Below are 24,046 nucleotides of genomic sequence, written 5' to 3'. Positions count from 1 at the left end.
CTGTAATTTCACTAAAATAACAGTAATTATTATTATTAGTATACGGGTTTTGCCTGCATGTATGTCTGTGTACCCTCTCTGTGCCCTGGTCCCTGCATAAGCCAGAAAAGTGTGTTGGAGACCCTGGAACCAAAGTTACACACAATTGTGTGTTGCCACTTGGGTGCTAGAAGTCAAATCCCAGACTTCTGGAAGAACCATTAGTGGTCTTCTTAACCACTGAGCTATCTCTTTAGCCCCAGGAAATATAATTTCTTCGGCATGTATGTGTGTTTCTGATGAATATAATCTCATGCGGTATACCCACATACAACTTATTCAAGGTCACTCCAACTCCCAACCTCCTAAATGGTTTTTACTGTGATGTGTGTGGTGGGTGTCTTGTGTTTGTCTGGGGCGCTTGTTGTTTTGTGGCAGTGAGGGCACAGAGCAACCCTGAGGTGTTGGCTTTCACACAAGTCGTTAGGTTTGCATGTCAAGTCTTTATACACTAAAGTTGTATGTGTGGTGTGAGAGAGAGAGAGAGAGAGAGAGGAAGAAGAAGAAGAAGAAAAGAAAGAGAAAAAACCCTGCTTGAGTCAATACACTTTTCAATGGAAAGGTGGAAAGGGTGAAAAGAATATGCATATTCTGAAGTTTTCCTGGCAAAGTCATTCTTAATGGTTTTTAGTAGAATCAAGAGATTCTATTAAATCAGCTGAAAAAAAAAAAACAACTCAAGTTTGTGAGTCATTTATACATTGGCTCCTCAAATGAGCCTGCTATTGCATGTCCAGTTTAACTCATGGGTTAAACTGAAACCCTGAAAGAGATCAGATGATCAGCTCATGGCCATGAGTTGGCTGTTTCTCTATCAGGCATGGCAGAGATGAGTCTGAGCCTTTAGCTATAACCACCAGATCATGACCTTGGTTTCCACATGAGAAGGAAACCTGACTCAGAATAGAAGAGATGGTGACAAATATGTGTGTGATACAACTTGTACTCAAATCACTATTTAAACGTAACTCCTAAAGTCACTTGGCAGACCTTTAGTTCTACAGCAGAAAGAAAAAAAAAAAAAAAAAAAAAAGCAAACTTAAATAGTTGGGATTGACACACAACTTAATACTCGTGTTTTACACATGATGAAATAGAGGCCTAGAAGGAATGGCTGCCTTAAAATCAGTCACAGTGGATGATTTACATATTTGCTGGCTGCTAACATACAGACTGGGATTTCCTTTTCATTCAGAGCAAACAGCACGAATAAAAATTGTACCACAGTAAGGCACTGGTGGTGCCTGCGTTTAATCCCAGAACTTGGGAGGCAGAGGCAGGCGGATCTCTGAGTTCTGGGCCAATTTGGTCTACACAGCAAGTTTCAGAGAAACCCTGTCTTGAAAAAGCAAAACAACAAAAACAAAGTTCAAAAACTAGCAAAACAATGGAGGCTTTCAGTAAACATTACAGTACTCAGTGCTACCTGCACAATCGCAGAAACATTATTCACAACAGATTTTAGCCTGCAATCCCAGCACTGAGAGGCTGAGGCGGGATCCTGAATGTGAAGCCAGACTGGGTTACATATTGAGACCTGTTTCAAAAGTAGGTAAATAGAGAGATAGATAATAAATAAATAACCAAGATAAAAAAATTCTTTAGAGAGCTGGGTTTGGTGGTGCACTGTCTTCAATCCCTACACTCAGGAGGTAGGAGAGGCAACTCTCTGTGAGTTTCAGGGCTAGCTTGGTCTACACAGCAAGTTCCAGGCCAGGCAGGGCTATGTAATGAGAGACTGTTTGATAAAAAACAAAGAATTCTTTAGAAAGGACACAAGAGTGTTTGATGAAAACCACTGAGCTTGGGCTCAGAAGCCTAGTGCATACACTGCTCTCATGGAGGACCTGGATTTGACACCCAGCACCCACGTTGGATGCCTCAGACCTGCCTGTAATTCCAGCTCCAGGGAATCCAACGCCCTCTTTTGGCCTCTTCGGGCACTGTATTCACATACACACACCCCCACCACATACACACATAATTAAAAATAAGGACAAATAATTATTTTTTTCATTTACTGAATTCAAATATCCGTATCTCTAAAAAGTTAGCTTTTTTAAAAGTCTAGCATTTCTTCAGAGCAGAGACTTAATGATCTGTGCATCGCTGTAAGGTACACAGTAGGTGTTCCAGAAATGTTTCAGTTGGGGAGAAACAATTTTGAGCTTTTTTTTTGGGGGGGGGGGGGGGTCGACTGTTGTTGAAGGGCAAGTTAGGGAAGCTTGAAAGTCAGGCTTTCAGATGAACCCTTTCATGAGGTGGTGGCCACCCAACATGCAGCCTCAGGAAACTGGTTAGAAACTCGGTTCTCAGAGACATTCTAACACCTGCAGACTCGGAAACTCTGCAGTGGGAAGGAACGACTCTTTGCTCACACCCTTCACTGCACACAAAGTTTAGAACCACTGCAGCTAGGCAATGTTTCTCAGCTTTACAAGAGTCCACTGGCTTGGGCTTGTAGGTTATGCTTATTCGTGCTTTCCACGTTTGCAATAAAATAAGACATCTTAAAGCAATGGGCTTCCTCACACGTTAATGTCGTTAGCTTTGGTCATGAAAACCACAAGTTTCTTGGGCCAACAGATAAAATCACTGCTCTGCCAGCACAAGAGCTTAAGCCCCAAGACCAAACAATGCAACTATTATCTTCTTGTGAATGTGTGGAGGGGAGTGTGCACACAGGCCAGAAGATAGCCAGGGTCAGGTGTCTCACTGTCCTAGAGCTTCTCAGCAAGCTCCCTGTCTCCTCCCCAGCACAGGGATTACAAGACTCCTGACTATACTGGCCTGGGTTCTAGGGTCACTTTTGGGTTCTTGAGCTTATGTGCAAGTGCTTTACCGACGACTCTATCTCTGAAACCCAGAAGCTGTATTTTCTAGGCAACAACCCCTAAATCTAGAGAGAGGTGTCACTATGATTTCTGAAAATTTCTGTTTGGCATAACAGAAGCAAGCTGGCTAGCATCTTATAACTTCTGGTTTCAATCTGTCTACATATGACGCTCTGGTTATCCATTCAAAAAGAAAGGTTTTTGGAGAAAACTCCGGAGCACACAGATATGGGAGGGGCATCTTTTAATAGCTTTTTCAGACAATAGTTTATATTCTTCTCTGACACTAAAATCAAAATCAGCCATAGCGTAGAATCTGAACACACTGAAACGCACTGCCCTTTCCTGTTCTTTGAACACCTCCTGAATCCTGAATGCAAGGTTCTGTAACATCACACACTGGGAACCAACAGCTTTAATGAGCCATACAGATCTGCCAAATGGTGACACATTTTATTAATCTTACATAATATTAACAAGTGTGATTTTGGAGATGAGACTGAACCTAATCACAAAAAAATTATAAAGCTGTTAATGTCTTCATGTTGGAAGCGAATTCTATAAACCTGAAAACACAAATGTTATCAGTACTAACAAATACTATTATTTGCTTTCTTTAAAATGACAAGATTGCCTTGTTCATTGACAAAAAAAATATATAGTCTGAATAATCACACTGTTTGCTCTACAAAGTACAAGACTTACCGTGAAAAAGATGGTCTTGTGACTCAGTTGCTTTTACTTAAGCAATCAACGTGCAGATAATGTGAACATCACCTAGAGCAGTGGTTCTCAACCCCTAATGCCAAGACCCTTTAGGTCAGTCCCCTGTGGTGGTGACCCAACCATAAAATTATTCTCATTGCTATGTCATAACTGTAATTTTCTACTGTTATGAATAATATTATAAATATCTGATATGCAGGATATCTGATATTCAACCCCCAAAGGGGTCTTCGAGTCCCAGGTTGAGAACAGCTAATCTAGGATATTAAAAAGATACTCACTCACGGGTCAGCATATAATCAGGCTAACAATGGTTCTGCTTCATCATGAGCATTTATAAATACAGCTAGCTTGTTCCCTTTAAACAATGCAGTGGTAAAATATTAGAGTGTGAACAATTTTACACACTACTGCTTTTATACCATTCACTAATGCATATTGTTTTTAAAAAGAAAGTAACACACAAGCATTTGTTACAGGAAATCTTCTATTTCACTGAGCCCCTGAAGGTCTTTGGAAGCCTGGGTGTCTTTTCCTTATTCTGATTACATGCTCTCTCCCCTACTGCAGTTACAGCAGACACATACATCTCCATGTCTAGAAGGTAAGGCTGAAGGAGTTTGTCTTTGAGGAAGGGATGTCACTCATACTTAGTGCATGCTAAAGACAAAGCAAGAAGTGAATGCTTGGGCTGGAGCGTTGGCTCAGGGATTAAGAGCACTTACTGCTCTTGTAGAAGACCTGGGTTCACTTCCCAGCACCTACATCAGGCAGCTCACAACCGCCTGAAACTCCAGTCTGGGAGAATCTGATGCCCTCTTCCGGTTTCTATGGGTACCTACACAAAATTGCACATAGCCACATGCAAACACACAATTAAAAAATATAAATAAATATTTAAAATAAGTAATAGTTTCCTAGACCAAACACACACACACAGACAGACAGACACACACACACACACACGACCTATGTGATTCATTTTGTCCATAGGGAGGGAAGTAGGATATTGGAGAAATGGGGTAAAAATTGCTTCTGACACCTGGCTTATGAGGTGGTAAAATCTCCCAGTGTAAGAATAAGCATTCCACCAGTAAGCTTGGCCTAAACAGAGAAAGACCCAGACATTGACGTGACTGGTACCTCACAAAGGCAGCAAGTTGTGATGGTGAAAGTGCAAGGTCCAGCCTGGCAGTTACTATGGGCATGCCTTGGCTGACAGGGTGGTATTAAGCTGGCCAATGTCCCACGTGGCTGTGTGGTGGCTACCTAGCTTCCATATCCTGTACCTCCAGAACTGGAGACACAAAGTGAGTCCTTGCAAACTAGTCTGCTCAACGCTGCAAGGCAAGATTATTTCTTGGACATCAAGATTTTTTACCTACAAAATAGAATGAACTGGAAGGTTTCTTAAGGCGGCTGTATATATTCTGAAATATATGAACTGAAGTTCTCAGAACAAAGGCACACCTCTACTAAAAAGTCTACATAGATAAATGAGTGCTTAGCACCATCCGAGTGTTGAGTTGGAATGTTGCAGATTCTTACCGATTCTGAAAGGATTTCCCAGCAATGTTGTCTCTGTAGGAATCAAACAAAACATGGTATTGGTCACGGCTCCATTCCAGAACCACCTAGAATAAAAAGAGAAATACCAATACTTTTTGTGCATCAAAAAGGAACAGTTGACTAAAAAAGTCCACTTCACTTCATACACAGCTGTGAGGGAGCAGATTGCGCAGTCCAGTGTCCACCCACTCCACGCATGCCCCGCAGAAGACCCTGCGCAGGCCAGGAAAGAAGCTGCAACTGTTCAGCTTAGACATCTGAGAAGACTTAGGATCTCATTGGCCTTGGGATGGGGTCTGGGAATACAAAATGTTTACAAGGAAGTGATGCTTGAATGGGGTCTAGGAGGATGAGAAAGGGACAATGCTAGCTCCTGCCAAGAGTGTTTGGGGCAGGTTGCTTGAGGGCAACTGTGGAGCTATATTTTTCAACGTTTACTTTTTTTTATGTGCATTGGTGTTTTGCCGGCAGGTATGTCTGTGTGAGAGTGGAACTGGAGTGAAAGACAAGTGTAAGCTGCCATGTGGGTGTTGGGAATTGAACTTCTGTTCCTCTGGAGGAGCAGCCAGTGCTCTTAATAGCGGAGCTGTCTCTCCAGCTCCATGAAGTTGGCTTTTTCAGGCAGAGAATAGGTAAACTCCAGCAAAGAATGAAGCTAGGACAGGAAGCGGGACCTGACTACAACCAGCCTGCCTTGCATGGGTTAGCAGAAGTTCTGCAGGACTGGGGGGCAGCTTACACCCTCTTAAAGCCTGAGAAGGGTTCTTCTCAAAGTCCAGAACATCAACAGCAAGGCCAGCCTGAGCTGGAGGATGATGTCCTCGCTACTCGAGGCTTCCACTGATGGCTGTGCGGCAGGAGCTTCTGATGGATGCTCCTCAAACACACCCACACACAGATCTTGTTTTCTCCCTCCATTTCCTGAGCGCTGAGGAAGTGTTCCTCCTTGCAAACAACCCACTCGGTATTTATTTGTTCTCGGTCTCATCAATTCTCATGTGCCAATTTTCAGTAGTATAAACTGCATGAATATCAATTTATTGAGTACAAACAACAATTCTCCATCAACACCTCTGTATAGTCTGCCATGGGACAACCACTTATCATTTTTGATAAACAAACTCCAAAAAATTAAGCTAAGAAAATTGTTCTTGGCTAGCGGGTTGTCCAGAAGATGCAGCAGGTGGAAGGGTGTATGACCTCACCAAGGGTCACACTCAGATGATATGCCAAAACCAACCTCGCCAAATCCAGAGTGCTTTCATCTATTAGAAAGACAATTCCTTATTTCTCAGTTCAATCCAAATGCTCCCCTTTCTCCAAGCAACTTTTATCTTGATTGCTGACATGGAAATTAGCCCCACACTATCTGCAGTACTCCATACCTGTTAGCTTTGTTGTTTTTATTTAAAAGTTTTTTAACTTACTTTTGCATGCATATGCATGCATACTATATGCCATATGTATGTGGAGGCCAGAAAAGGGCAAATCAGATCCCTTGGACCTGGAGTTACAGACAGTTGTGAGACATAGGTGCTGGGAATCAAACCTAGGTCCTCTGGAAGAACAGCCAGTGCTCTTAAATGGTGAACCACCTCTCCAGCCCCAGCTTTGTTGTCCTCACGGACTTTTTCTCCTGCGTTAGCCAGGCATACGAGACATCTTATTAAACACCATCACTTTTGGAACCTTCATTGTTGTAATAACAAGTTTCTTAAAGCATTATGTGGCACTATCAAAAATTAAAAATTTTACATGAGCCAGGCGTGGTGGTACACACCTTTAATCCCAGCACTGGGAAGGCAGAGGCAAGCAGATCTCTGTGAGGCCAGCCTGGTCAATAAAGAGAGTCCATGACAGCCAAGGTCATACAGAAAACTCTGCCTTGAAAAACCATAAATACATAGATAGATAGATAGATAGATAGATAGATAGATAGATAGATAGATAGATAAATATTTACATGGAAATTAATGTCACTTTTTTACACATAAAATTTGTCATCTGAAGCTTTTCTTCTGGAAGCACCTTCTAAACCAGCAGTTCTCAACCTGTGGGTCAAGACTCTATTACATATTAAATTTTCTGTATATAATATTTACATTATGATTCTTAACAACAGTAAAACTACACTTATAAAGTAGCAATGAAATAATTTTATGGTCGGAGGTCACAACATGAACTGTATTAAAGGGTCACAGAATAAGGAAGGTTAAGAACCACTGCTCTAAACCATTTTCCTCATAATATGGTTTATTGGTAAACAAACTCTACCTATCAGAGTGGTCTGTTGGTAAAATCTGAGAATAGATGAACTATGATACTATTTATGAAAATGATCTCTGAAATACCACACAATGGTATTAGTTTTAAAAAGTAAATACAATTAGAAGGAAGCTTGTTCTATCAGGTAAAAATGTTTGTGTGTGAGTGTGTGTATTGTGGTGCGGTGTGCACATCTGCATGAATGCCTATGGCTGTCGAGGATCAGCACAGGCTCTCTTCCTCAGTTGCTCGCTGTCTGGTTTTCTGAGGCAGAGTCTCTCCTTAAGCCTGGAGCTCACTGATTCTGCTAGACTGGATGGCCACTGAGCTCCAGGATCCACCTGTCTCTACCTTTTTCACTGGGACAGAGACTGAAGAACCATGCTTTTGCACTCATTTTTAACATGGGCGCTGCTGACAAGAACTCCCGTGCCCTCGTTTGTAGGTCCTCTGCAGGTGCTCCCTCCCTCCTCAGCCACAGGACCACCTTTGCCCAGGCTGCTGGCCCAAGAATGCAGCCATTCATCAGTTCTAAAGCTGATGTTTACCTTACACACCAGACATCCCGTGACCCAGAACTATTTCCCTGAGATGGCTACAAATGACCACGAGCACATTAAAAAAAGTGTATTTTGTATTTGTTCTTATTGTTGCTAAAATTCTCAGATGAAGTAGAGAACTGCTCCTACGAGCTGTCCTCCAATCCCCACATGCATGCCTAGACACATTTGCACGTGTACACAACACAAACACACACATGCACACACACATGCGCATATGTGCACACACACACACAAGTAAATTAACTAATTAAAACGCAATTTAAAATTTAATGGAAAAATGAGAGTACAGTTTTATTGAATTTTTTAAAAAGATCAAATACATGACAGAATAGAATTAATGGTAAATGACAGGCGAGCTCATGGTCCTCTGTGTCAGAGGAGGGCACTGTTAGAAGGGCAGCTGGGTGGGCTGAAGGGATGGTTCAGCAGCTAAGGGATTTTTGTTCCCAGCACCCACGTCACTGGCCGGGTGACATCCTTTAGTGTAGCTCCAGTTCAGCCAGCAATGACACTCGCTATACTGCACACACCTAGACACATATGTACAAACACACACAACTGAAAATAAATATAGAGGAGGAGGAGGGACTAGAAAGATGGTACAGTGGTTAAGAGTCATTCCTGCGAAGGACCTGGGTTCAGCTCCATCAACTCAAACTATCTGTGACTCTGGTTTCAAGGAATTCAAGTCTTCTGGTTTCCTTGGCATTACATGATACATATACACACATGCAGGTAAAACACTCTTGGAAGAGCGTTTATATGGAAGAGTGTTTTGAGTGGACAGAAAGTACAAATAATAAGTGCTTTTTAAATGGAAAAAGAAAGAAGAGAGTTGGGACTAAGGGTGTAGCTCAGGAGTAGAGTATGTGCATAGTAGGGACCTGCATTTCTTCCCTCTCACTACAGAGATCAAAAGGTTTATAGTCAGAGATACGCATTTTAACCTGATACTTACCAGCTGTATAAACCTAGGAGACTTCCTAGTTTCAAGTTCTCCCTCTGCGTAATGACAATATTAATGCCACCTGCTTTACAAGACTGTACAACAATATTCATAGGCAAACTATTCACAGGACTCTTAAAATGGCACTTATAACACTACAATTGAACTGTTAAAATATTTGCTAAAGCTTTTCTACAATGTATGCATTTATCAAAATATCCCACAGTACCACACAGATTTCTGTATAATTTCTATGTATCAACTCAAGGATGGAATAACTGTCTCCATGCCTATGAGACAGGGCCTTGATCTGACAGTTTTATTTCCAGAATCTTGCACAATGCCTGACACACAAATCAACAAACACTATCAAACAAGGTTGATGGACGGACAAGGGTGGAATCTTGGTACTGCTCACCACTCCCAAGTTTCTTTTCAGAACTTTCTACTTAGAGGGAAGAGCAGGCTTGAGCACATGGCATACAGTGCAAAAGCGTGGCTGCATTTTTTTTTCTTTGTAAGTGTGGAAGAGACATGGCAAACTGGCCTATGAAACTGGAGGAGCCTGGCCTCCATACAACAAGCACATGAGCTACGTAATGACACAGCTAAGGGTTTTCCTGGGGCAACAGCCGGAAACCCAGCACGCTGTCATTACAGGACAGTTCTGAGTTTGCGACGACAAAATTTAGCTTTGCATTGAGGAGGTAAAGACAACAAGCGGCTCTTAAGATAACCTTTGGTCTACATGTATGGCACCTGGTGAGCCAGAGCTCTGCTCAGGTGGGTAATCCTGGATTTGAAGACACTGGCTGTCCCCAGACCTTTAGAGAGTGCTGTGCTACAGCGTTATGATAAACCCAATATGGCATTAACACAAAAACAGAGATCAATGGAATTAAATTGAAGACCCAGAAATAAATTCACTCATCTATGAATACCCAGTTTCTGCTTAAAAAAAAAAAAAAAAAAAGCCAAGTATACACACTGGATAAAAGCCAGCACCTTTAACAAGTGGTGTTGATCAAAGCAGATGTCTGCTTCACAAAGCGGACATCTGAATCCAAACAGATCCATCTTATCACCCTGCATAAAACTCAACTCCGTAAGGACCAAAGACATCCACATAAAAACAGCTACACTAAACCTGATACAAGAAAAGTGGGGAACAGCCCTGAACACACTGGCACAGGAGACAACTTTCTGAGCAGAACACCATTAGCACGGGCGCTAAGATAAACTAAGATCATTTATTAACTGATTATTAATTTCTGCATAGCAAAAACCCCATTACTTCGACAAAGCAGCAGCCTACAGAATAAACCAACTACACATCCAATAGGGAGTTAACCCAAAATACATAAAGAACTCAAGAAGCAAGACATGAAGAAAACAAATAACCCAATGTAAAATGGGGTACAGATCTAAACAGAGAAGTCTCAAAAGAGGAAACTCAAACGGCTGAGAAACGCTTAAAGAAATGGTCAGCACCCTTAGCCCTGAGGGAGATGCAAATCAAAACTACTTTGAGGTTTCATCTTGCACATCTTACACCCATCAGAATGGCCAAGAGCAAGAAAACAAGTGACAGCTTATGTTGGCGAGGAGTAGAGTAAGGTAACGAATACTCCTCCATTGCTGATGGGAGGGCAACCTTGTACAGCCGGTATGGAAATCAGTGTGGCGGTTCCTCAGGAAGATGGGAATAGATCTACCTCAAGATCCAGCTCTATCACTCTCAGGCATGCAACCAAAGGGCGCTTCATCCTACCACAGAGACATCTGCTCAACTATGTTCATTGCTTCTCTATTCATAACAGCCAGAAACTGGAAACAACCTACATGTCCCTCAACAGAAGAATGAATAAAGAAAACGCAGTACATTTACACAATGAAGTATTACTCAGACTTACATTAATACATTACATTAATGTAGTACTCATTACATTAATGAGTATTACTCATTAATGACATCATGGAATTTACAAGCAAATGGATGGAACTGGAAGAAAAAAAAATCATTGAGTGAGGTTAACCAGACCCAGAAGATAACTATGGTATGTATTCCTTTATATGTGGATGTTAGCTGTTAAGTCAGTGATAGCCAAGCCTATAATCCACAGAACCACAGAGGGTAGGTACAGAGTAAGGGACTAGGAAAGACAGATAGATCCCATTAAGAAAGGGAAGTAGAATAGATGATTACAGGTGGATGTGGGGGTTGGAATGGGAGGATCAAGTGGAGAGCAGGAAGAGAGACAGCTAAAATTAGAGGCCATTTGAGGTATAGTATGAAAACCTAACATAATAGAAGCTTCCTAAAAAAAAAAATATATATATATATATATGAAAGCAATCTAAATAAAATAGCCAAATAACGAGGGAGACAGAGCCCCAACTGACCATCTCTTGTCACCAAATATAACTTTCAGTACCAGGATTGTTACATCTAATTGAGTTGTTAGCCAAAGGGGTCCCCATGCTGTTAGGACAATAGATTGTTCTTCACAAACTGACAGCTCAATGAACACAGAGAAACCGAGCTGATGCCTATATAGATCTTTAACCCTACATCCTAAGGCAACAGTTTGAAACCTGTGGGTCACAACCCCTTTGGGGGTCACATATGAGATATCCTGCATATCAGGTATTTTACATTACAGTTCATAACAGTAGCAAAATCATGGAGTTATGAAATAATTTTATGGTTGGGGTCACCACAACACATGGAACTGTATTAAAGGGCTGCAGTGTTCAGAAGATTGATGACACTGCTCTGGTGTCTTTGGTACAGAAGGGTACTCTGCACGCTACTAGAAGAGAAATGTAAACACTAAAGCAGGCCACAATCCTTTGATCTACAATGGTGTCCTGCCTGCAAGACATACTAAGGCAATGGTGGCAGAAAGCTTTGAGAGTAACGAACCAATAACTGATTTGACTGAACCCTACTCCATGAGATGGAACGCAACCCAACACTGCTTGGATGACCAAGAACCAGAAACCAGATAGCCCAGGGACCTAAGGTAAACCAAAGCAAAAACAGTGCCTTGTCCAGCCATCATCAGAGGAGGTTCCTCTTGCAACAGATGGGAACAAATACAGAGACCCACACTAGACTTTCCACAGAGAGACTGAGACACCTTGGAACCCTCGGCCCTAAATGGGATGTCTTCATTAAATCCCTCCCTTCAGAGCTCAGGGAACCCTGGAGTACACCAAGAAAACAAAGCCCTCTAAATCAACGTGAGTAAAGCTCATATGAATTCAGAGTCTGAAACAGCATGCACAGGGCTTGTACATTATGGCTTCTAGTTTAGTGTTTTTACAGATTTCTGAGTGTGCAAACAAGAAGGTCTCTGATTCTTGTGCCTACACTTGTTTTCCCCCCCTCCTATTGATTTGTCTTGTCCAACTTTGATAGTTGTTTTATCTTTCTTATATTTTATTTTGTTGTATTTTATCTCTCAGAAGTCTGTTCTTTTCTAATGGGAAACAGAAAGGGAGTAGATCAGTAGGGGAGGGGAGGGGAAGAGGAACTGGGAAGAGGAAAGGGAAACTGTAATCAGAATATATTGTATGAGAAAAGAATCTATTTTCAATAAAAGGAAAAAATACAACTTAAAAAAAAACATAAATCATTAAAACTGGGGTGATTTCCCTCCTTCAAACAAATTAAAACAAACCATGATTCAAATCCAAAATAAATGGCCACGTCTTGCTGTAGCACTAATAAAACACAAACTTTCCAGGACTTGTCCACCTTCTCTGAATCCTTTTTGCCACAGACACGCAGCATGTTTGTTAAACAAGATTTTTAAGAAGCACAAATGGAAATCTACGCTCTGCCTGCAAGTAGGGGGTTGGGGATGGGGCTTAAGAGCCAGTCATGCTCACATGAGATGGTTTTAAATGAGTGTCAGCTGAAGAGCATTGAACACAGTGAGAAAAAGGCCCTACCTAATCTACGGCAGCCTTTCCTTGGATGTGAAACCAAGGCGGTGGAGGCGGACACTAGAGGGTTACATAAGATGTCACTGCCAGAAAAGAAAGAGACTTTAAGGTCTTTTTTTCATACAAGTCTTTCACTTGATTGGTTAGAATTACACCAAGATACTTTGTTTTTTGTAGCTGCTGTGAAGGGCGTTGTTTCCCTGATTTCTTTCTCAGTCGTTTGTCTTTTGCATAGAGGAGGGCTATTGATTTTTTTTTTTTTTTTTTTTTTTTAGTTAATTCTGTATCCAGCCACTTTGCTGAAGGTGTTTATCAACTGCAGGAGCTTCCTGGTAGAATTTTTGGGGTCACGCATGTATACTATCATATCATCTGCAAATGATATTTTGTGCTACTTTGACTTCTTCCGTTCTGATTGGTATCCCCTTGATGTCCTTTTAGTTTTCTTACTGTTCTAGCTAGAACTTCAAGTACTATGTTGAAGAGATAAGGAAAGAGTGGGCAGCCTTGCCTTGTCCCTGATTTCAGTAGAACTGATTTAAGTTTCTCTCGGTTTAGTTTGATGCTGGCTATAAGCTTGCCGTATTGCCTTTACTATGTTTAGGTATGTGTCTTGTATCCCTGATCTCTCCAAGAGTTTAAACATGAAAGGGTGTTGGATTCTGAAGGAGAGAGTGAGGGGTGAAGGATGAGGAGGATTGAGAGGAAGAGCAAATAGAAGACAGAGAAATAGAAGAAGCAAGAGAAGCTTACTGATTCTGAGTCACTACAGTCATTCAGATACTGTCACCTGATCTCTGCTATAATCCAGTATTTTGCTAAGTTTCTTCATTCCATAATGCATTTTTCACATTACTTCTACAGCAACTGTTCAGGCACAGGTTTGATTTTAGCACTTTTTTTTTTCCTAAGACAGTGCTGGCCTTGAACTCACAGAGACCCACCTGCCTCTGCCTCCCAAGTGCTGGGATTAAAGGCGTGTAGTACCACATCTGGAAATTTTACCACTCTTTAAAGAAGTTTTTCTGTATATTCGTTTACTTATTTTGTGTGTGTGCACACTCTCAGTACTTTCCAATTTCATTTACCACAATACATTTTTTAAAATTCGTATCAAGTGATCTTGGTTGATGTTTTAGTTGATGGTAGTGTCAAAGATTCTTAAAACACTAAAACCTTTCCCAGTAGCATCTCAAGAGACTGCAAGGACAGTGTACTCAGTAGAAGTACCATCTAGATAGAGAGAATGTGGCATCTCCTTCAACTGTAGTTTCTAAAGGTTGTGAAAAGGCAGCTGCCAGGGTCGCAGTGTCTCTGGTACTTTGGTGTTGTCCCTGGTACTTTGGTGCTCTGTATTCCGTGATGCTGTGAAAGCATGAGTGAAGGATGCAGCAAGTGCACTGCAGACCCAGACTATGGCTGGCTGGGCAACGGCAGGGTTACTCCTCACTGAAATAATGCCAGCCTAGAATTAGACGATGGCTCCACTGACCTCCTCCCTACTAAGCTTATTCCCCCAACATGGCCAAGGGAGATTTCGCTCGTGCTTAGAGGCCAACTGCTTCAGACAGATAATTCCTTGCCACTGTTTCTATTTGCAACATCCTCTCAACTGTGTCTAACTCAGTGTTTGAGGAGATGAAAGTCCCTCTGCCTGGCTTGTACGGCGTGGCTATGAAACCTCCCAAACAGCTCCATACAGACAAAGGTGCCATTTTATTTAGTACTCTGCCCATACTTTGAGCTAGCGCGTGCGGTCTTCCTGGACGTCCAGAAAATGTAGCTGTGGGCAGCCCTCCTCCCACTGCTTGTCATTTCAGTCTTTACTGTCACCTCCCTCCGTGGCCTGCTTTCTCCGTTACAACTATGGTCCCTTCTGTCAACATCTTCTGAAACTTATCGGCCCTCTCTTTACCACTGCTGCCCTGCAAGATTTTGAGTCCATTCTTTTGGCCATCTATCCATTGAACTGTGACTTTTTCCAATTCAGAAGGAGACCTACCCACCGGGAACCTGACCAGAGCAAACACCTAATCTGTCGTGCGGACAACTTCTGAAATATTGATGAAGAATCTTTATCAAACAGGAATAAGTGAGAAACAGAAATAAAGTTAGCCGGCTCTGGTGGCGCAGGCCGGTAGGATTTGCTGAAGGAGGCAGAGGCAGGTGGATCTCGAGTTCCAGGACAGCTTGGGCTACACTTTAAAAAAAAAAAAAAGGAAAGTTAAAGGAATGAGGTAACATAAAGGAAAGAAACATGGCCATCTAAGGGGGATCCATGGTCAAGAGCACTGGCGGTGTTGCTGGTGGACCTGGGTTCAATTCCCAACACTCACATGTGGGCTCACAACCATCTGTAATTCCAGTCCCAGAGAATCTGAAGTCCTCTTCTGACCTCTAAGGGCACCGACACACACATGGTGGCATAAATACATACACAAAAAAATAGATAAAACTATCAATAAAGAGAAAAGAGAAAACAGGCATATCAAGGAGAAAGAATTAAACAGAATCCTAAAAGAAGAAACACACTTAGATATCAATTTAAAAGTGGACCATAAGGCTTTTTGTCTTATCTCAGGATGTTGCTTCCTCTGTTTGAATGAGACTTAGTCTGTAGGATGCCTCTGAGATCCTTTCTTCCTGCTTAATGTGCTGTGTGTATGAATCACCCACAGGCTGACTAATCACCCACTAAAGATATTGCCATCTGCATCATAAGATTAGAACAAACTGTCCCCGGCTGGAGAGATGGCTCAGAGGCTAAGAGCATTGGCTCTTCTTCCAAAGGTCTTGAGTTCAATTTCCAGCAACCACATGGTGGCTCACTACCATCTATAATGAAATCTGGTGCCCTCTTCTGGCCTGCAGGCCTACATGCAGGAAGAATACTGCATATATAATAAATAAATCTAAAAACAGAACAAAAAACTGTCCCAAGACTACAGAAATTTAAAATGGCATACTATGAACATATATCAGCTACTATGAATGCTGGTTTGTTACACTCTAGGAGGAACTAGAAAGGAACATCCACATAGTGATTATAAAAGTGCAAGCCACATTACTAAAGTACTGATACAGAGGCCATGGAGAGGTGCTGCTTACTGGCTTGCTCCTCATGGTTTGTTCTGCCTGGTTTCTTATAGAACCAGGGATGATATCACCCACAATGGGCCGGGCCCTCCTACACTGATCACTAATTAAGAAAATGGCCTACCAGCTTGTGTACAGCCAGATCCTTGTGGAGGCATTTTCTCAACTGAGGCTCCTCTCTGATGATTCTAGCTTATGTCAAGTTGACAAAAAAACTAGTTAGCACACTTTGTGAACGAAAATAGGTTTTGATGCTAATAGTATTCAACAGATGCTCACAGAACACATACCATGAGGAACTGGAAGAGCCAACTCACTGTTTTGCTTGCTTTTGTTGACTGAGATGTTAATGGAGTGGCTGGCAAACACATATGACTGGGCCTCCTAAGCACACCCATGCTATTGGCTTCTCTTTGTCCTTCTTCCAGTCTAGTCCAAGACTCTTGCAGATCACCCACAGCCATTCTCAGTCTCTTACTCAGGATTTCTCAAATCTTATACCACTGGTAAGAGGTCTGTAAAAGGAGCTTTTATTCACCTGATTCAACTATTGTCTCTGAGGCTTACTGCCTCCATGTGCTAATTTAGGCCTAGTCCTGGAAGTTTCTAGCCTCCATACAATATAACCTCGGTATGGTATAGAATGTTTTCAGCCTCTGAGACTTACTGCTTAATAAGCTCACCCTTTCTTGTTCTTTCTGAGCTCTGGGTTTGCTGGTTCAACTCAGCTGTTCTGGCTCAAACTCCTCTCCCAGCTGATTTACTCAATCTGGCTTTTCTCTCAGCCCTTGAATTGCTGTGTTTGGCTTCCAACTAACTCAAGGAACCTGCTCTTATCTCCTGCCTCCTTCTCATTCACTGGCTCATTCTGTCTGTCTGCACTTGTGTTCTCTCTCTCTGCAACCTGTCTCTCTATTACTGTCCTGGTAAAATTGTCTCTTTTCTCTCTGCATTGCCCATTAAGTAGTTTCCCTTTCCCCTCTCTTCTTGTAAGAGTTGGGCGTATCCTATTCTGTCAAATCTTTCTCTGATTCTGTCACCTTTTCTGCCACTCAATTAGACATCATTTTCAAACACGGGTGCCTCCTTTTACAAACTTACCTTCAGTGTTTGGGATTAAAGGCGTGAACCACCACACCTCAACCTAAGCTTTTCTTTACCTAAAATTTGCTGTATACCAGGGTGGCCTTGAACTCAGATCTGCTTGCCTCTGTCTCCTGGATTAAGGCATGTTTGTATTCCAGCATGATCACACAGACCTAGAAGGTCTTTGGATGCAATCTCTTGGCAGAGTAGCTCCAACAACTGATTGCCGTTATATCAGCTTTGTCTTCCTTTCTGTCTCTGGCCACAAGGGCCTTCACTGACACACACACACCCCTCTCCCTATTTATCCTTTCACTTGTTTACTGTGTGTGTGGCAGGGACACTGAGTTCTCCAGCACGTATGTAGGGGTCAGAGAACAACTTGTGGCAATGTAGGATCTGTTCTTCCACCACATGGGGCCTGGGACTTACCCTCAGGTCATCAGACTTGGTGACAGGCACCTTTCCTCACTGACTCATCTCACTGGTCCCTTCATTGTTCTCCCAATGTCAAGCCCTTTACTCTGTTCCTTTGGTTGAGAACTGGTAGTTTCTCAACATTGCGCCACTGCCATTGGGCCTGGATAATTCTTTGCTTTATGGGGATTGTCCTGCATACTAACAGGACATTAAAGCCAGGAGTGCTTTAATCTGCATATTAAGGCCAGGAGTGCTATTTCATTCCATGGCCAGCTATGACATTCTAAAACATCTCCAGATCTTGTGAAACATTCCCTGGGGAAAATATTGCCTGAAACAGCCCTGCCCTCCTGTGTCCTCTGCCTGAGTACTCCTGCTTGCCTGTTGAGCTTACACAGCATCAGGAAAGCCATCTTGATAGGACAAGTCTGTTCTCACTGCTGGTCTCTCCCACCACAACCTCTCATCTTTGGAGCGCTGCTCACAACTGTGATGAAGGAGCATTCAATGCCTCACTGCACAAGCTCCTTGTCAGCAGGAGCCATGTCTTCTCCTTGACTGCTGTGCCCTGCAGGTGCCTGGTAAAGTATTTCCTAACTGAATGAGTGAGCCTGGCATTCTGTGGGGATAGCGGAATTTTAAGGTTAGAGAGAAGTACCACCTCTGAGCCTGGATCACTGAGTTCAGAGTGTGAAGCTGAGTTTTTAGCTTCTGAGCAAACTAGGTTAACTGGTAGCTGCATGGAGGAACCACTGTGCACATAAAAATAAGCATTTCTTCTGAAGTACCAAATACAAGAAACCACATTCCAGAGCCAACCAAGTATAGGACCAAAACAGAGTTCCCTACAGAGTGGAGGGAAATTTATCTCCTTCATGGCGTGAAGGTCCAGAGGCTAGGAAGCTTTGCAGAAGGAGCTGACATCCTGTAACTGCTGTTCCACCTCATCCAGGGACTAGGATGAAATTGTTCACATCTCCCCAAGCCCAGGGAAGAGTCAACAGGATCACCAGCGCAGCTCAATAGAGTTCATGATGCTGGTAAACGGAACCTCTGCTTCACAGAGGTTCGCTGTCCGCTAACTGTCCTCAGGAGGAGGAGAAGGTAGTTGATAGCCTGGAATTAGCTCATCCCCCCTAGCTGGAGCCAAAGATAGCTATATCATATACCAAAAATGGGTCACACACAAGACAGAACCAGCGTCACCTGACACTAGGCCCAGGACCTGCCCTGACCTTCAGCCCGAGAGGCAGAAGCTAAGATAAAAAGTTCCTGTGGCTGTGGAAGGAGTAAGCAGCCCATCTAAAGCAAAGTGACATTTGGTCTCATGGGCGATGACCAAGCGACAGCCCCAAGCATGATGGTAAGAGTGGTTTTGGAAGGTACCCTTTGGAGTTATTCAACAGAGAACAAACTTTTGACACTTGCCAAGCCTGAGGTCTTCACACTTACAAAGGAAGGACTTCCTGCCCTCATTTCTTGCTGCCTTCTGCATGCTCACAGTGGAAAAGAGGCACACTGGGTTAGGAAAAGGAGAGGCCCACAAACCCATCTCCTCTCCTTAATTTTGGGTTTGCTGCCTGTTGCCCAGCCAGGGGAAGCACAAAGGGTCAGCGTAGTCTCTGGATTCTGTTACTTCCTGAGATTGGCCATTCTAATGCTAACATAATATTACGGTTTGTAATCTGAAGTGACTGTAGAAGTGTGTAATCAGGTTAGTCTCAAACTCACAAAATCTGCCTATTCCAGCTCTACATTGCTGGAATTAAAGGTATACAGCACCATGACCAGGAACAGAGAAGTTTTTGTTGCCAATGAATACATGTCTTGGGCCCAACTGACAGCCTACTATTCACAGGGACAAGCACAGTTGATGGCCTGTCCTTTGTCTCCTATTATTTCATAAAGGAACTTCACCCCTGTACAAATGTCTGGGTGTTCTTTCAGGAATGGCTCTGTGGTGTAACTGGTGATGGTGCCAGGAAAGAATTGCTTAGGTCTCAGACAAGTTCTTCCTCCATTTTTGGGAGAGCTCTGGCAGTGGTGGAACCCCAAACTGCTGCATTCTTTATTCTGACACTATGTCTGGGTGGAGAGAACACCATCACGACAAACATGTATGTCTGCCACAGGAGGGGAGTGGGACGTATGGAAGTAGGTAATCTTGTCAATCCCGGCATTTCAGACTAAGGAGCAGTGAGAGGGGAGGGGAGGTGGGCCTGCTGCAGGAAAAGAGAACTTGTAGACTGTAGTGGGCAGAGTTTTTCCTCCAGCCCTAAGATCCTGGAATATGTCTCATGAGACTCAAAATATGACTTACAAAAACCTAATCCATAAGCTAGGCTCTTCTGTGACTAGCTCATAACTTAATAACCCACTTAACTAATTTATTTTGCCACATGCTGGTTACCTGAGCTCAGGCACCATGCATCCTTTCCTCCTCACATCTTGCTACCTGAAATCTCACACGCCTGGTTCTATCTCAGAATCCCTTCCACCTGCCGGTTGTCTCACCTATTTCCTGCCTCATCCATAGGCTATAGGCTTTTTAACTGACAGGTATTGCATTCATACAATACACAAGAGATTCCTTCTACATTAAGCAAGTATTGTCTGCCAGAGGTCAGAGAGGGAGTCAGGTTAAGTTTTGTTTTCACACCACACTAAAATTCATTCATAAAAAGAATAGGCCTCAAAAAATTTGACCAAATGCAACTATAAAGTTGCTACGTATGTTATACATTGAATCACTGCTGGAAGATTTATGAGGTACCTTTAAGCTATATTTAGCAAAGTCCTGGGATAATATGCCCATGCAAGAATACAAATTTCACAGCTATTTTCCATGGAAACAGCCATGGATGATTTTATCTATGAGATAAAGGGCAAACAGTTATCATAGGTTCAATGTAAAGCCCAAGGAAAGGAAACGGGTTTGAACTGAAGATGTCTTATCTTGGATATCTGTTGCTCTGGCTAGTCTTCGATAACAGTCTGGTAACTATTCTCCCAGGCAGCTTTCTGAGATCAGGAGGTTCAGCAGTGACTACCAGGCCTGCCCAGCCCCAAGGCTCTGAAGATATGTCAGGTGGGTGACATAGGTATGTCAAAGGCACTTACTCCTGGGACAAGGCAGGCAGCTCTGAGTGTGGCCGGCCCTCCGGAGGAAGTCTCTGCAGTCACTAGTCAGGAGAAGAAAAACTGGACACCACACCACTTGGGGTAGGCTACCCTGAAGAACTGGACAAGGAGGGGTCCCTGACACCATTGGAGCACCTTAATCCAACCCTGCCAGAGCTTTATCCTGTCTGGTTTGCACCAGCTAATAAGCCCCCTTTTTTCTTAAACCAGGTCTGAGTTGGGATCTGTCACTTGCGACCCAGTGTTATCTTTGACAACCAGCAGCTATTGCCAGTGACTAGTGACTCAAAATGGAAAAGGGAGCACACTTTTCTACATTACCAAGCTACTCCAAATTGTCTCACTGCCCAAAGTATTCTTTCCTTCCATCTGTCCACATGCGTCTGTTCTCCTTTATGAAGCCACCTTACAGCATGTGCCTCCTGCAAAGGTCTCTAATGTTCCTCTGAAATGTTTCCACCAGTGATTCTCTTCCCTTAAGATAAGCCACTACCGGTTTACCTATCCACATAAGGAACTCTTGTTCCTTAAATGATTTGTACTTTTTGTTGTTGTTTGTTTGTTGTTGTTTTCGAAAGACGGTTTCTCAGGGTAGCCTTAGCTGTCCTGGACTCTGTTTGTAGATCAGGCTGACCTTGAACTCACAGAGATCCACCTGCCTCTGCCTCCCAGAGTGCTGGGATTACATGCATGGGCTACCTGCCCCCAGCTACATGCAGTTCTTACATATGCAGTGCCTCACTCCCCTAGCCTGCGTCGTAACTTCTGCCACACTTCACACATCCTAACAGTGGGCCTCAGATGTCTAGCAAAATCTTCCTAGAACAGAAATGAATTTCTGAAAGTGAAAATGGACAAGTCACATTAATCATTTTTGAAAAATACAAAATGACCACACAGTATATCAGAACAGAAAACTTACCTTCACTGAAACTAGGCTAGAAATCACCCATAATTCATTCCTCCACCCACTGTGCTCCAAAAATTACTTTGGTACCTTTTGGTTAATACGTGGTTTTCATTTACCAGTGAGCAGTGACTGAGACAAAGCCTTTGCTTTTTTGGTTAACTAGGTTCTGACAGTACTCTCCCCAAAGACTTATTTTAAAGAAAAACTCTATGAGATTCCTAGCATTTTCTTCATAGCAAAAATTCCATTAATATTATACCTCACATTTCTTTTTAATTTTGTTTTTGTGGTGGTGGTGGTATGTGCGTGTGAGCGTGTGAGCGTGTGTGTGTGTGTGTGTGTGTGTGTGTGTGTGTGTGTGTGTGTGTCAGAGGACCTCCTTCAGCCTTTCCATGATTCTAACTGCCAACCGTAGTTCAGGTTTCTTATATGAAGTGTCCAATAATGACATTCTTGAACATTAAAATGGGAGACCTTGGGATATGCTGGCCAGTGGTTTTGAAACCATTTTGTTGTTGTTTTCATTGCTTTTGTATTGTTAGCCATGTTCTCACTACACAGCCCTGGCTAGCCAGCAATTAACTGTAAATTATATCAGGTTGTAAATATATCAGGCTGGCCTCAAACTCAAAAGATCCACCTGCCTCTGTCTCCCAGGTGCTGGCATTAAAGGTGTACACCACTGTGCCTAACAAAACAATTACTTTTTAATAAAACTTCTGCTGAAAAATAAACCATAAATCCATGACATAAACCCTACATATAGGATCAATCCAAAATTATGATAATAAACAGGCAAGCAAAAGGGATGGGGAGGTGAAGGGCAAATTCTCAGACAGCAGCCACCGCTAACCCAGCCTACTGCCTGTCTTATGTGAGTTAATTTTGTTTCCACATGTACTGTACATAAGTGAAAAATTTGATGTAAGAGAAGGCACATCCACAAATACTCATGTACCAGTAAACCTCCTAACACTCGTTTGTTTTTGTTCCTCGTTTGACAGCACACTTGACCTGCCTTGAACTCATTTCGTGGTAAAACCTGACCTAACTGACATGAGACCGTTTAGAGTCAGTATTTTCCTCCTATTCACTACAGAGAGCCCACGTTTTCCGTGACAAGATAATGTAGGAGTTGTAGAAGTTTCAGAAAAGGCTGTGTAGACATGTATATAAATGATGGCCAGAAAAACATTTTCTCCTCAAAAGCATGTCTTAAGACACACAGTAGCAACTATAAGACAGAAGGAATACTGATGTTAAAGCCTGACATTGTTTTCTTTTTCCCTTGAGTCAATGTCTCACTGTGTAGCCCAGGCTAAACTCTACCGTTAGGCCTTCCTGCCTGTCTCTGGAGTGTTAATGTTACAGTGATGCTATACCACACAATGCAGAAGCAAACGTTTCTGAATTAAGAGCACAGTTGATCTGGAGTCCTTAAAGGATTCTTAGGACAAAGTCTAGTGCCTGATTTAGAAGAAGCCCAGGCGCCCAGTCCCAAAACAAACAAGTTTGTCCCTGCTGCCCTTACCCAAAGTCACAATAGCCCTTTCCAAACCGTGGTGCTTACTAGCATACAAAAAAGCATGCTGGCCTCCAGTCTCTCTCAGCAGCACAAGTACCTGGAGTCCATGGCTTCCTTCAGTCTCCCTGCTTCTGTTTTTCCAGACATGGTTCCTCTGTGTAACCTTGGCTGTCCTAGAACTTGCTTTGTAGACCAGGCTAGCCTCGAATTCACAGAGATCAGCCTGCCTCTGCCTCCCTGATGCTGGGATTACTGGCATGGCCACTGCCACCTCTTCAGCTCTTCTCATCCTGCTTTTACCCTAACTTCAGCTCATGGGCTTCCCTCCCCCAGCTTCTCATCCTATATAGCCTTGCCATTTCAGCCATGGGCTCTCTCTCTTGATTTTTCCCTCCCCTCCCTTTCTGTCTTCTCCTCTCCTCTCCTCACTCCTCTGCTCCTTTCTCTTTCTCTGGCTGTGTTCTCCCTCATACCTACAATAAAAACCTCTCTTCAACAATACCTCACAAAGACCAATATCTCAGCTTACAGGGCTCACCCTCTAGACTGTCACCTTTGGATTAAGCTGTATCTCTATTTTATCAGAATCTCCAAGGGCCCCCCCCCCCCGAAAACATTTGGCTTGACTTGTCCAAATTTTGAGGACAAATGTAATCAAGGGAGGGACCTACTAAATAATTTGCTTTCCCCTACAAGTGTTCAAGTGGCTTATTAAGGAGCAATGCCCTAAGGCTGGGGAGGTACCTTAATTTGTACCTTGATCACCTGATGTGCCTAAAGCCCTGGGTTAGATCCTCAGTCCTGGGCGTGGCGTAGCTCAATTAAAATCACTAGGGAGGTTGAAGCAGGAGGATCAGAAAGAAGTTCAAGGTCATCCTCAAGTACAAACAGAGTTGGAGGCTAGCCTGGGGTACACGTGATCTTGACACACACACACACACACACACACACACACACACACACACACACACA

At 42.9% G+C, this 24,046-nt stretch overlaps 1 protein-coding gene across 2 annotated transcripts in view; it reads right to left on the bottom strand.

Moving 5' to 3' along the window:
- The window catches only part of Gnptab (N-acetylglucosamine-1-phosphate transferase subunits alpha and beta), a 70,786-nt gene that overhangs the window by 43,489 nt on the left and 3,251 nt on the right, over positions 1-24,046 (bottom strand). Inside the window, exon 2 of one of the 2 annotated variants that reach the window (XM_055627803.1) lies at positions 5,148-5,233. In XM_055627803.1, the coding sequence (XP_055483778.1) occupies positions 5,148-5,233 (86 nt within the window). The remainder of the gene's footprint in view (positions 1-5,147; positions 5,234-24,046) is intronic. The other variant, XM_055627804.1, reaches the window with a different exon arrangement.

The sequence above is a fragment of the Psammomys obesus genome, unplaced genomic scaffold (assembly GCF_907164565.1).
Source record: "Psammomys obesus unplaced genomic scaffold, mPsaObe1.curated_primary_1811, whole genome shotgun sequence".
In the NCBI taxonomy this organism is placed as follows: domain Eukaryota; kingdom Metazoa; phylum Chordata; class Mammalia; order Rodentia; family Muridae; genus Psammomys; species Psammomys obesus.
Note: the sequence above shows the minus strand (reverse complement) of the source record. Positions and strands in the feature narration are given on the sequence as shown.